The sequence below is a fragment of the Scleropages formosus genome, chromosome 13 (genome assembly GCF_900964775.1).
Source record: "Scleropages formosus chromosome 13, fSclFor1.1, whole genome shotgun sequence".
In the NCBI taxonomy this organism is placed as follows: Eukaryota; Metazoa; Chordata; class Actinopteri; order Osteoglossiformes; family Osteoglossidae; genus Scleropages; species Scleropages formosus.
This window is the reverse complement of record NC_041818.1, coordinates 23972082-23987092: the sequence shown is the minus strand read 5'-3', so window position 1 is coordinate 23987092 and position 15011 is coordinate 23972082. Positions and strand designations below refer to the sequence as shown.

Genomic DNA, 15011 nt, shown 5'->3' with positions numbered 1-15011 from the left:
ATTTTTTTCTATAAATGTGCTTTTCAAAAGTGTCACTGAATACTTCTCAATGCTGGAACCTAATTTGTTTAGAAATGGGGCATGAGTTGAAATACAGACATGAGTTGTCTGGTTACTTCATACATATTTTGTGATACATAATCCAACTAGTTTAATACATTTATTAGTTTGACAGCCCTAGGCGATTTCTTTTTTCCTTGGCAGAAGAGAAAAAAACAAAAAACTTTGTTTTTAAACAATTTCTCTCAATAGTTAGTCTGTCGCTCGGAAAGTCAGGATCTGTTCAAAAAAACATTTGCAGGTTGCGATGGTTAAAATTGCCCCATTAATTGAATTCCAGACATTTCAGACTGTTAGCCACACGCTGACAGCCATGGGTGCCATTGACTGGAATTCCATCCACTGGTGGTGAAATAAGTACATCTTGTCTTTCATTAGAGAAATGAAAGAGGATGAGCGTGTGTAAGAACACAAAGCTGAGTGTTTCTGCTTTTCTTTTTTCTTTGTGACTGATGGACAGGGGCCACTCTTGTCCTCAGACAAGCACGATAAAGCAGGCAGCACATTCATTATTTACCAACGATTAATGCTTTTTTTTGGTAAATAATTAATGAAAAATATGGAGGGGGAACAAAGAATTACTAAAATAAAAACATTTTGACAATTCTGCTGTAATTACCACAGGTTTGAAACACAGTGGTAGTCAAACATTCCTATTTGTTAATGGTGTTGAAGTCCAGTGGTCTCCCTGGCAACCACTCAGAGTACGAGGGAATGACGTCTTCGACAAGAAAGGAAAAACAGTAGGAAGAGTTTGTGTACTCGTGCTGACCCTGTGAGAATAATGCTTCAAAGCATAACACATCAGCACAAGATAAAGAGTAAGGATGCAACAAACAACCGCAATCTGGGTGATCGGTGTGCATCCAGTGGCTCATTGAGTCTCCTGGATTTGTGTTGAACTCTAGAAGCTTGGCAACAAAAAAGTCAAGCGAGCTTGTCTCTCCCACGAGTGCCTCGAGTTCAAAAGTTTGAGGGAGCTGCCGGTTTGCCAGGACTTTGCGTTGAAATTGATGGTGCAAAGGCAGAAAGCTCGCTAAATGATATCCTCAGTTGGTTCTGTTCAGCAGGGACAGTCGCCGCCCCCTTGCAGAGTGAACACTGCCAGTGCCACGTCTGGGTGGCATAGCCTCAATGCTCAGTGCTCCCTCACACCACTCGTGGACTTTGGAGCTAAAATCTGGATGGTCACTATGACCTGGTAATAATGGAATGACTGGCAAATCGACTTGTGGGACAAAAACAGAAAGATGTGATTGACAGAGTGCAAGAGAAGGTCTTTTTGACTTTTTAGGCACCTTTAGACAAACAGGTAGTCAGTCAGGAGTTCCTGCTCAGTGTTAGGGCGCAACTCCCAAATGGATCTCTGCAGAGGCAGCCTAAATGGTGTTTGTATGAACTGATTTATTCTGTAGTGAACGGTAAAAAGATCATCTTTGTTTGGTTTGTCAGACCACGTTCACTTTTACTGTTGGATGACAGCACTTGATGCTCTCCAAAACACCTTGGAGTACATTTAATTAAATGACAGCTTGTTTAGGTCCTCTGGAGCAGTCGTTCTTAAACTGCTTGAAACTCTTGACAGTTTTTCAGCTGCTCAGTTTTTGACAGTTATGCTGTTCTTTGACAGGTGTCAGCAGTGCAATATGTAGTTGCTATTTTGATTTTAGGGGATAGGTCCAATTTTGGGCTGTTAAGTGACCACTGGTGTGGTTAAAATCATGTTAACTGTCACAGCGGTGGTGTTTCCCACAGAGTGTCATTCATACTTTGTGGATTTGCTGCAGGTGAAGCACAGCTTTCACTTCACTGACTTCCCAGCCGGCCTTGGTATGTGAAATGTTCACTTCATTTTCTATGATCAGTCTGTGTTCTCCCTTGTTAATTAATCCTTAATAGGTTCAGCAGCGTCTCTTCCTAGAATGAACTCTCACTGTTGTCTCTGTTCACCGTGGACCACGGCGTGGTAAGTCGACGCTCACACCCTAAAGAGGCAGAAATGGCTGCTCTTTCCCAATCATGTTTCAGACAAAAGTAGTTTTGCGAAATGCGCATAAAAATACATAACTCTGTCATGATGCCATATGTTCTAAAGGCCTGTGAGGAGAACATTTCCTTTGTTTGCTTTAATGTAGCAGGATGTTCTGGGGCATGATTAGTGAAAGAATGCGTCCCCTTTCTCAGTAAGTGTCAGAAGAGTTCAGATCATTTTACAACTGAACATCTAAAGTTATCCAGTTGTATATGTAAAAAAAGGAGTTGGTGTTCTTCAGTGTTTCAGATCCAGAATTGCAGCACACGTCTTGGGGGATGTTCTTCCTCATTTGTTTGGCGTCTCACTCTTCCGGTTCACACTGGAGAACAACCCAAATCCCAGTTTTTTTTTTTTTTTTTTTTTTTTTTTTTTGAAAGCCGTGGTGAAGTTTCACCCCCCCCCCCCAACGTACTGGGGTAAAACCTGACCCCTGATGAGTGGTGGTCGGCTTTCCGGTGTGTTTTGGATGCCGCTTGTTATTCTTGTGCTGATTCACTCTCATTATTCTTGATGGGGAGAATGAGAGACTAACGAGCCTTCATGGAGCTCTGAGTTCCTCTCTTCTGATTGCTGTAAGTTGTGATTTGTCATATCATCATGTATTGTTTAATTGGGCATTAATGGTTTACAAATGATTAACCAATGCTGTTATTGTTAATTCCTCTCCTGGGACTGATGTCTTTATATCACTACTGGGCTGAGTTCCTTATAATAGGTATGATGAGAAGAATGATGATGGTGGCTATTAAGAAGGAATGTGCAATGTGCTTGCTGACATGTGTGATTAAGGGCACCGTACCCATACCCACTCGCGCTCATACCTTCATGATTTCATGGCTTTTTGAAACGCATAAACAAACAGGAAAGAAACGGGGCTTAGATTTAGCTGTGCTTTTTTAACCGGCACATCTTGCCAAGGTCTGTCCATGCGTATCACAAAAAAAAATACTTTTGGAGAAGAAATCTTTGATGTGCAAATAATTTATTAATATATTAATTGGCTGTGCCCAATGGAGGCCCGATTCATCTCTGCCGTTTTTATTTTATTTATCAGTAAACAGCCTGGAGTTGTTTGGAACAGGTTGGTTTTGTCCTCTTATCTTCCCATGCATTTCAGAGCTGCTCTGAGAGGCGTCAGGGCTTTCTGTGGCTGAAATGATGTTTTATTGATATTTTCATAAACCTGGATCAAAAGCATCCTCGGAACAGGATTTGTGGAGATGCTTGGCTCCTCACTGACCACTTGTCATGTGAGATGGCTTCTGAACGAGTGTCTCTGGGCTCTGTTTGTGTTAACGCAGGTCTGTTGGTTTGGCTGCACACCCGGCCCAGTTCCTAGTCTCACAGGGGTGGTAGGCCCAAGCCTCACTTTGCCGACTCTGTTCATTTGATGCTCCTAAGATGGACACCTGGACCATAGCCTGTGGCTTGGGTGGACGGTGTTGTTAATGGATCCGTGGCTCGTCAGTGAGGGTCTGTCAGATGAGTGGACGTTCCCCCAAGTTGGCAAGGCCTCCTGCTGACTCTCGTTGCATTACCTGGGGTCACTAGTAGGCTAAACGAATTTCAGGGGGAAAGAGATGAGCTGGCAGAAGCTGTTGCTTCCTTCAGAAGTGAAGTGGATTCCTACTCGGACCATTGCTCTCACTTCGACATGCCTATGCTCCTGGTCCATGTGCTAGTAGACCAGATCTGCACTGAGGTACCAGCAGCTGTATCTCCTTCACGTGGAGGAATAAATGTCATGCTGAAGAGGGGCAGCTGACACAGGTAGCCTTTAGGGCTGTTACCTTGCAGTATGCATGTTTATGGTTTGAACTCTGCTCCTTCTCTAGTGCCACTGATCCGTTCTTACCTGAATTTATGCAGTAACAGTAACCGGCTGCGTAAATTTCTAAGTAGTTTAGTGTGTAAAGCGAACACTGTAAGTCACCTTGGACAAATACATTACCTCACCTACGTAATGAGTAAGTTACCACCATCGCAATGTTCCTTTGGATGGAGTGTCCATTGAGTTGAGTCCTACGTTGAGAGAAGCGAAGGTGTGAACTCTTTGTGCACTTTTGCTCAGGGAATCGGGGAAAAAATGAAGATCTTTATGTCTGTTAAAAACCAGCAGCGTTCAAAGCCCTGTTGGGGCACTTTTAATTCAAAACACGAGTCCCAGAAATCTTAGAAAAATGTGTTGTAACTCTGTATGTTTAATGGGCTATAAAAAAAAAAAATCACCAACTTACTCCAGGCATCTGTGCATTTTTATCTGATATTAATAGATGCCATTGTCATGTTCTTTCTGAAGGTAGTCGGAGCATGGCGCTGATTCTGAATCGGGACTTCTCAATGGCGCTCTGTATGTCAGCGGTCAGACTCTCGAATGAAGGCAGAAGTGTCTAGATACACCTCGAGACTCACTCTGCTTATAAGTTGTAGAAGATCATGGTTTAGTAAGGGGGTTTTTTGCATGTTGTTTTTAATCAATACCTGCATAGTTCAGAAAATGTTCTCATGTAGCCTAGAAGAAGTGAGCTGCTGAGATGATGTAAGGCAGGAATTGGGAGGACAGATGTTCTGTTGAAAATGGCGGTGTAGTCATAGCCTTTTTTCTTCATGCTGCCAGGTGGAAGGTTGTGATTGTACTATAATCTCCTTTCCGTGGACTTGAAAAGTCTCCCAAACTCACTTACTGAAACACAATATATTCTCCTCTCCCTCGGCCCTCCAGCAGAAAACAAGGTTATGAATAAATAACGTAGTTAAGGGTCCGGAATGCGTTTCCCCGGCCGAGTGCAGAAGCCGACCCTCTCCTCACGACTCCTGTCTTTCCGGGTCCACGGTTCTTCCTGTTAGGGTCCAGCCTCGCCGAACAGCAAGGGCACCAGGCCTCAAGGGTGTGGACCTGTGACCAGGTGTTTATTTCAGGAAGAAGAGAACTCCTCCTTGATGTTTCCATCATCGGTCTTCTTACCCTGATCTGCTTCAACACATATACACTCAGTTGTGTTTATAGGGAGCGCAAGTAAAATTCACACGCTGTGCTGCTGCGAGTGTAACGCAACAAAACAAGAAAAGCCAGCAGGAATTTGTGACTCACATGTTTTTGAAGAGGTGATCTTCATGGCTGTTGCCTAGGCTTCCATTTCAGCTTGCCCAGGGGGTCTGTTTAATTTGTGAGGAGACTTCCACGATGTTGTGCAACCCAAAGTGGGGAAAAATGGAGTCTTAATGTGCTTTGAGCTTTATTCATGATAGACTTGACCATGATGTGAATCTCTGTACTTTTATGGTAGTGTTTAATGGTAGAATGAGGTCAGATATTTCTTCATGGTAGACTCGATCATAGATTGTGGTACGAAGCTCTGCGTTTGTTAATGATGTGATGGTAGATGGTGCAGTGGAAGGCCTTCGCAGCACTGCTCGGCTCATGGGTGGTTACAGAAGAAGCTTGTCAAGCGGAGGAGCCTGTTAGTGTTCTGTTTTCTTTACGGCCCGGATGTATCAGTCTTGGCACCACCGCTTTGTTTAACACTAGCATGGCTGTTCCCCTGACAGCCACCTCCACGTGTGTGGATCTCTCTGTAGGTGGATCTTGGATGTCTGCATTTTCATGATTCATTTTTCTGTTGACCTGCATGAGAGCCAAAATGCTTTATGCCACAACGGTGTATATTACTCTGTGTGTGTGTGTGCGCGTGTGTATAACTGTGTGCGTCTTTTTGTTGTGTATGTGTCTGGGGGTACCACCGGCACCCCCACCCCCACGAAGCTGTCATTCAGTCTCTAATGAGCAGGAAATTAAGGAATAAAAGATTTGAGCCATTTGGCTTTGATACTGCTTGATGTGCACTAATTGCTAAGATTGTATCAGTGCTCTTTTTCAAAAGATCAGTGTGGCGCTGCAGTAATTTTCATTAATCACACACAGAGAAGAACTAATTAAAATTTTCATTATTCCTCCTTTTTTTTTTTTTAAAAAAAAAAAAAAACTTCCCCCCCACCACCATTTGGCATTTATTTAGAGAGCAGAATTTTAATATAATTCATACCATTATTACATAAGAAAGCTCAATGAGGGTAAGATTATAGTTTTTTTTTTTTTTTTTTTTTCCCTACGTTATTTTTTCACATTATAGTGTTATAGTACTGTTCTTGTACTGATTCAGGCTGCATGTTTTATCTTTTCTTTTTCTCGATTTCAACGTGGATTTTCTGTGGTTTTCTTTTTTAAAGTCAGAGTTGTGCCTTTTGGTGTTGAGGCAGGAAAGTGAACTCACCGACTCCAATAGTAATGATGGTAGTAATAATAATCACCATAATCAGAAAGGTAATTATTTATTGCCATCATTAGCTGTGTCATGAAGGTGGGGGGGGGGGAGGCATTAATATTCGTGCCAAGTCATCTGATTAGGTAGATTAAAGTGACACACACTTTGCAGACCATAATTTAACAGGATCATTTTGGCAGGCCAACCTCACGCTGAGATAAATGGCACTGACAGTGTGAGCCGTGCCATCAGCTACTCCCATCACTCCCTAATTATTCCCGTACAGCACCAGTCCCAGCTCATGGTGGCTGTCTGGGTAGGGTGGGTGCCAGGATGTGTTGCCTGCGATGAAGCCCATATCTTAGGATTGGCTCAGTATTTCGGGGAGTGGGGTTGTGCGCTTGGGCAGAGGTGTGTTTTGGCCCAAAGCCAGGCACCTTCCCAGCATGGCATGCGAGCTGTGCTCTGCGGCGTCTAAGCACAATAAGCATTCTGAGGGCTGTGCTCTTTAAGACGTGGTTCTCTTTCGGCTGAGCTGCTCATAGGTTTTTGGCTGCGGTCAAAGGCCTCCATCCATCCCCTGTACTTTCTTATTTTTTCTTCTACTTCTCGCTTCCTGTGAGACCAGGGTCATCTCTGACTCATCACTGACCATTTGTCTGTGTTTCTAATGCTGCCAGCAAAATCCTTATTACAAGAAGTTGAAAATCACAGCCCAGGGGATTACAGTGCTGCGCTGTGCTGTAATGTTGGTATCGTCCTGAAGGATCGATTCGACTGGGATGGGGGGGGTCATGAAGTGGCTTGTTAGAGTCCGTATCTCTGGTGTCCTGAGCTAAAGGTCACCGTTAGGCAAGACAAGGCCCGCCGCTTTGCTGGACCGAGCAGTCATCTGTTTGGGAAATTCTGGGGAAGAAAAATACCAGACACAAAGTGCAGTTTTTTCCTTCACAATTTATTATTTAAGACGTGAGATGAAGAAAATGGGCAGCAGTGTGTAGTGGCCTGATAGGTGTCCTTTGTGCGCAGTGAAGGTTATGTTTGCAATGTGTTCTCAGCTCAGTGTAATGGGGGAAAAATGGCAGGGAGCAATCATGTCACATGACCATAAACCCCCCCCCAGGTACAGTGGGCCATGAATGGATTGGAAGGAGCCTCTTAAAGGTCTGACTTCAGTCGGAGTGCTGTTACACCTGAGTGCTCCACTAGTGAGTACGTTCAGCTCACTCTCCAGATACGTCTAAGGCTCCAACTGTTTCTTAGCGCCAAGGTCAGAACCCCTTTCCGTCTTCCCTGCCAATGTCATGTTGCGTGACTATCGCACAGCACTTTGTCCCAGGGTGTCAAGTGGATTCCAGGAAATGAGGCAATTATTTCACTTTCTTCTCTGTTTGCGAGAAGAGGAACAAAAAACGAAAAAATTACATGTCGAATGTCAGTAGCCTTGCGAGCACATCAATACGGCATGTCTCCGAAGAGTTTAAAAACAAGTACAGTGAGGCCTAAGGGATGCAAATATCTGGGGAATGAAATGAAGAGATTTAAAAAGAAAGTGTCTCATAATGCAATTAAGTATGAAATATTATGTTAAAAGTGAATTAGAAGTGATAGGTGAGAGAAACCAGCTGGAAGAAAAGAATTATTGAAAGGATACAAGAGTCATTTAAAGGCAGTACATCAGTCATGAATGGTCAGGGGGAAAGGCTCGGAAGTGAGACATTCTTCTCAGGATAAAAGAACACAAAGGAGTTCAGGCTGACCTTCAGCAAGGAGAAATGTCTGCACTCAAGAGGAAAGAGCGAGGCACGCATGTGAGCGGGTGGACTTTGACAGACCGCCTCCTGTGAAGACCCGGCCGATTGACTGCTGTAGGGTGCGCTCGCCGTTTACTGAGCCGAGCGCAGGTACCGATGTATGTCATCGTGGATGGGCTTTTTTTGGGAAATGCATATTTTTCATCACGTACATTAGTCTGCCAGCTCTAACTGCTCCTGTGTCCCGTGCAAACATTGAGAATGACGGCCGAGGAATATAGCTAGTTCTTTCAAACGAATGCAGCTTCACCTGGCATCGGTTTTGAACGTTTGCTTCCTGAGGTCCAATGTTATTCCTCCTTAAATGCGCCAGTGTTAAGTTACGGTGTTTGGTCGTACATTTCCTCAGGGAACAGGTACTCGCAAGCGCTCTATGGCAGTGATGGAGGATTGTGGCCCTGAACCCAACAACAAACACTTGTTCTTCTTCTTTTGGATCCAGATTTCTGTGGAAAGGACTGCGACTTGCCGAGATTACCAGACAAAAGGGCTGTGCATTATTGAACTTTGATGGTTCCTTGAGAATGAAATTTTTCCCAGAAATAGTGCGTAGCCCTGTCATTTTCTCAGTTCCAGTCTAACGTGATCGGTGCTCTCCATCTTCGCATCCCGAGTGCGTCCTCGCAGGAACCAGAGCACTCCCCGTGCGGTGAAAATATCCCTCGATTACCGTCAAACTGCCTATTAGTGGAACTCGTGGGCTGGAGAAGCGCGGTCCTGGAATAAACACATTATAGCCTGTGCTGTATACTCCTGGCACTTCTAATACTGTCTTGGCCCTCAGCTTTTCTTTCCTTTTTATGTTCTCGTTTGCTCTGAGGATTCATTCATCCACTGCTCCTTATTACAGGCTCTCTTTCCAATTCACAAATGCACGCAAAAAAAAAAGTGCGAAAAGTGTTTTTAAACGACAGATACAGAATGATACACAATAACTCCCACCCTAACTTTTCTTGGTGTGCTTCTCTTAATAATAAAAATACACAAATACATAAAAGCATAGCATAAGTCTTAATATTCTTGAAAAAGCAGATCCTTTACAACATATTCACTATATAATCATGTAGGGAACTGTAACACTGATTCCTGGGGAGGAAGCGTAATGGTAGTTTGAAGTGACAGGCTACACGTCCCGCTCCTTTGTCCGACTCCTCGGGCACCGATGGTCCGAGAGGTGGCAGTAATTGATTTTGGCCTGTGGGAGAGTTCAGAGTAAACTGATGCTGTTGGGTAGTATGGCCTCAGTGTCAACCTGTGTACGAAAAACTATATCCGGAATGGAAAAAGGGATGGAAACATTGTCTGCTTCTTCCAGTCAAGTGACAAACTGGACTTCTGTTAAGTTTTAGTGGACCTCCCGGGGCCAGGACGGTGTCCCTCAGTTGCTCGAAGTCAGATGTTTGCCATCTAGTCGCATCGAGACCCCACTCTTGATGTTTGCCTTTGGCCTTGGTCTCATTCTTCAGTGGCCCTCGTCATCACAGCTCTTCGCAGTAAGTGGACAAAACCAAACCACACTGAGTCAGGGCTGAAGGCTGTCAACACAGAAAGCTGTTGCACTGACACAGCAGGAAGAAGAAAAGCGTTCTGTGGATGTGTGTGCGTTCCTGTGTGTGTGTGGGGCTAAGGAATTCAGGCCACGGAAGCCCACGGTTCACACAGCTCTGTGCTGTGGGGGGTTTTGAGGATGTGGAGCTCCACCCCAGGCAGGTCTGGATTGAAGTAATGACAGAGATCACTGCAACGACAGCGGCAATCATTCTGACCAGCAGGAGTCCAAATCTCTCGGACCCCCTCCGCCTGATCCGTGTGCCAGAGAGAGCTGGTGTATATGTGTTCCTGCACCCCTGAGAATTTGTGCCCCGTGGATGGTTGATACTGCTCACTTTTCCCATCACCCATGTCTTAATGATGCTGCCTGAGAAGCACTGTGTGCATTCTTATCGAGATTTGGGCCCTGATATCAGGGAAGTGTTTATCCTGTTGCCTGCCAGGAAAAGAACTGGTTCCAGAAGTCCATAAGTGAAATGAGGTTTCTATGTGCTTGTGAAGGCCAGGCTTTGCAGCCTCTTTCGCTGAACCCTTTCCTTGCTCTCCAGCTTTTCTCTCATGCTTCCTTTAGTGGCGCATCTGTTGGGGAGGCTCTGCTTTGGGAGCTGTTCGGAACAAGAGCCCGGATTGCTCACTCTCTCTCCCTCTCTGTGATTTGTTTCTGCAGGGCGGCCTAAGGAACAGCAAGCATGAGTGTACGCTGTCATCGCAGGAGTATGTCCACGAGCTGCGCTCCGGCATTACTGATGAAAAGCTCCTCAACTGCCTGGAATCCCTGCGGGTATCCCTCACGAGCAACCCGGTCAGGTACAGAGCTCTCTCAGCCCCTCCTGGTCCTTCGCTCTACCAGGTCCCACCTGGCCTGTTCATGTTTTTAAGGTTCTGATCTCAGTCTTCATTACCTGCTTGTTCCTCTTTGCTCTCCTTACATTTACGTTTATTCATTTAACGGATCCCTTTCTCCAAAGCAACTCATAGTTTTAATCTACCTACACTTGTGTACCCATTGTGTAATGGCATTATCTGTCTAAAAGTAGTCCCACCTCAATGCCCAGTGGACATGTTCAAGGCCTCATCCATTCAAGGAAACCAGTATGTAGTGACTATTTCCATAACGAACCCCACCCCCCGGGTGTTGACTCATATAGCGGTCGCTCTCAAAACTGTCAGTTTAACTTCCGTAGGGCCCAGATAGATCCACTCTCTGACACATTAGAAGGTGAGCTGTATTTCCCCAAGGTGCTTTTTCTTTAATATGTACCATCCTCCTTTTTTGTCTTCCTTTAAAAGCACACATTTTTTGTTGTTGGACTGTGGTTAATATGGTACTTACAACAATTTCCCATTTCTGTGCTGGTTTTTTGCGAGCTTTGATGTCTCTACTTCTGCTCGATTGTAATTAGACCAAGCAGCGGTGCAGGGGCCCTCTTTCCTTGCACAGTCCACCGTTTACATCAAGTTGGGATCTCAGAGTTTAATTTGGCCCCAGTGGCACAGAGGTACCCTCGGTGACAGCAGACCCCCTCAATTATTTACCGCCGCACGGTCGGAAAGATGTTACTTAATGTGAATCGATGAACGCTGCATATAAAGTGGTCATCAGACAGACTATTCCTTTTTAAGTCCACTGCCCCAGTGGCACAGGGAGGGGTACGCTTACCTGAGTCCCTGGTGGATCAGTTACTCAATCCAGCGATTCTGGCACCATTACCCTACGTGCTTGGCAACTTGGGAGGTAATGGCCCACAGTGTGTGGTCCCTATGCGATGGTGTGCCTGCAGAACAGCACAGCTGTCCTGCTCTTGCAAGAAATTAATACATCTTAGAAAACACCTCCCTGCTTCCTGACTCTCCCGGGCCCAACTTCACCCCAGTAAGCTAAACTAAGCTTTTCTAAATTTTCCCACTGATGAGAAGAAAGGAATAGGGAGTAATATGAGGTTCAGGCCAGTGCTCCACCTAGAAGGTGTCCTCTCAAGCTGTTGTTTTAATTAAGTTAAATGATGCTGTTTGTTTATTTTGGATCTAGTCGTTGACATTGACCGGTGGCAGAGGCCATTATCCGGACTTGTTTACCTGTCGCTTGTTTGTTCATTAATCACCGAAAATGAGTTAAAATAGCTTTGTTTGAGGAAAAAGCGAAAAGCAATTTGGAGAATAAAGAATGAGGTGTTGCACTTCCTCCATGGCAGCAGGTGTCCTGTGAAGATTGGTCACCCACGTCAGCGAACCTCCCGGAGAAAGGGCAGTCCGCGCCAAGGGGTCCAGGAAGAGTGAGACCGCCCTCTGGGTGTAATCAAAGTGTTGACCTCGGGTCTGCTGACCACCATGCCCACTGCCCACGGGTCAAGGCCTCGTAACCGTCCATCGAGGGAACCTGTGCACCCCTCGGACCTTCCCCTGAGACACCCTGGTTTCTTTCAAAGTGGACGCTAACTGAGGGGACACATCCAACTCCCCCTTCTCTCAATTAATATAGATGCAGACATTAGTTACGGATCACTAAACACAGGCAGCACGAGCTGTCGCTCCCAGTTCCACTCGCTCTATGGTAATGTAACCTTTACTTAGACACTTTAGGGTGTTTAATAAGAGTTTACGAAAAGGATTGAGAAAAGGCAGCAAAGTGTTGCATATTCATAACACTGGCGAGAGTTGGGTAAGATTTTACTTAACATGTTTATTTAACAAATTTTTTTTGTTGCTTTCTTGCTTCATTAGTAGCCTGTGTGGACCCTAAAGGATGATTCTTGCAGTACAGTTGAGTCAGGAGACAGCACCAAGCACTGCATCCAGCCCCTGGTCCAGAAGAAGCAGATTCTTGTCTGATTCTGGGTCTGTTGGCGATGAAGCCCTTCAGTTGTTCAGCCCTACAGTACCCTGCTTTCAGTCTCTGTTGGTCAGGATAGTTTGTGTGTCGATCTCCTAACTTTTATAGCAGGTTTTATTCTGTATAAATCAGAAAGCAAATTCTGTAGCAGGGAGAAAAGAGAAGGTTTGATTAGGAAAGGTTGCACAGATTAAATGGCAGTCGTACAATTTATTTGGGACCCGGGAGACAAATGGTTGATATTTGCATTTTGCAATTCGCTTTGGGGAGACAAATTGGTTTGAAACCACACTGGACCCTCCCAGTTTAATCTAAAAAGCCTGTTCACCTCGTGCCATTCGGCCTGTTTGGAATTTGCATGCCACCCGATTTCCCCCCCCCCTCCCCAACTCGATTAAATTGCGTGACGTGTCCTCATGTTGATTCGCAGGAACACGTTTTAGCCCAGATAGAGGATTTTCCGTCTAACCGAGTACAACGTGGGAAAGTGATGCTGCCTTTTGTATTAATAACAGAGATCAATGTGGAATAATATTTCTAAATGCCGGGAGGAGGATTGAGAAGTCATTGAGCTGTATGTTTGATCTGCATGAGAAGCGCTTAATGGAGTGGGCAGCAGTTCCAAGAATGCTGGGTACCAGGTCTGAGCAACCTTACTAACACACTCACCGTGAAGAGTATAGTTAGGTAAAATGTGGATGAGTGGTAGATTGCCACTTTGAGATCCGGCGGGGGTGGGGGCCCGCTGTTGTACCTGTAAACGGCCTACCGTTATCAGTTCATTACACGATCAGATTACATCCATGGAGGGGGATTTGTGACTGCTGTACAGTGGATGAAAGCTCAGACTGGGTGCTCAAGTAACTGTTTGAAGAATAAAATGTTGTGGTTCTGAAACTCGCAGGGTGTCTGCTGTGGAAAGGTCTTCCTGGCGAAGTTTCCCCCAGTGGAAGAGATAATTAGCAGCACGCTCAGATTTCACAGACGCCGCCTTCCTCGCGCGCTCGCGTCCGGCCGCTTCGTTCGCTCTAATCAGCAGAAAAGGGAGACTCATAATCACTGTGTTTATCTGGCTCACCTGCTGCCGCCGGCTCCCGTTTGGATGGAGACAGCTAATTTCCTCCCGGTGGCCTGTGTTTGTGTAATAGTTTAATTGGCTGGGCTGCGCACCTGTTCCATTGCCCAGGTGGCTGGGGGAAGAGGCGGGGGGCTTGGTGTGCCTCTCCAGGGCGCTCCCACACAGGTGTGCTCGGCACAGCCTGCGCAGATCTACGCGCAGATCTGCACGCAGATGGCGTCGCCTGAGGCGTCCACAGACCCGCACCCAAGATTCTGCTCTCCTGATTCCTCTGTCCCTTGTGCTGAAAATGTCCAGTAACTATTCCTTTTCCTCTCTCCCACTAAATGATTTGCACACGGAGCCCTTTATTTCTGATGCACTCAGTTGTTTTATGTACGTAACAAAGTCAACTTCTGTTTTGGTAACTTTCTTGAAACCGCGTCTTCAACTGAATTTACCCCTTGGATTTAACACATTGCACTGTCTTTATGTATGTGACCTTTCCTGGTTGACTCTCACTGCAGAAGGTGAAGTAATTCGATGTCTCTGCCTTGGAGGCCACAGATGTACACACAGCTTGTCGCCTTGCTGCTTTGCCTTCTCTCTTCTCTGCTCTTTGTTCCTCCCATTGGCGGGGTTCAGTGCTGCTCACCTGCACTGTTTCCCCGTCAATTCTTTTTCCAGTAAGAAGGAAGACAGCACTGGCTTCGACATGTCAGCTTTCACTTGTGAGCACTGAAGGCCCTGGCTTAGGAGTTCCTTTCTGCTAAGCTCACAGTATTTCCTCTCTTCTCTCCCCGCTCTCACCGGCAACTCCCATATCGAATGTGCCGGCTCTCAGATACTGAACTTGCCCGCTCCAAGTTTTCATTATGTGCGAGTTGTCGCAGTTGGCAGGACTGCTGCCTTCTGCTTCGACTTTTAGGGGTCTGAGCTGACAGCCCTGGATCTTTGTGTGGGGGTCAGCGCGGTCATGGCTGTTAAGACAGGAGCAGAAGTGATGCAGTCAGCAAGTTGTCTCTGGTTGTTTGTTCTGTTTCTTTTTCTCATGCTTTACACACACTGGTTTGTGTACGTGCCCATGTGGCTTATTAGAGCGTGTGAAGTTCTGACACACGGGTCCGAGGCAGGAGGAAGGAACTATGAAATTAAGGTAAACCGATAATTGACGGAAGTGAGCATGAAGCTGACAGGGCGACTGTGTATCTTTTTAAAACTAATAGAACAAAGGATGTAGGGACTGCTTCTCAGGTGTTGTTTTGCGCATTTTTGGCAGCGCTCTCACTCTCTCTCTGTATTAGACCCAGGAGGGAGCGAGGTGCCTCGGCTGTCGGCGAAACAGACGTAGCTCTGAAACATTGACACAGACCTCGCGGATGTTTTTCTTCCTGGAAACTGT

At 45.7% G+C, this 15011-nt stretch overlaps 1 protein-coding gene across 3 annotated transcripts in view; it reads left to right on the top strand.

Annotated features, from left to right (window-relative positions):
- Positions 1–15011, top strand: part of diaph2 (diaphanous-related formin 2) — a 313996-nt gene that overhangs the window by 70627 nt on the left and 228358 nt on the right. For all 3 annotated transcript variants that reach the window (XM_029257260.1, XM_029257258.1, XM_029257259.1), the window contains exon 7: positions 10390–10529. In XM_029257260.1, coding sequence (XP_029113093.1) covers positions 10390–10529 — 140 coding nt within the window. The remainder of the gene's footprint in view (positions 1–10389; positions 10530–15011) is intronic.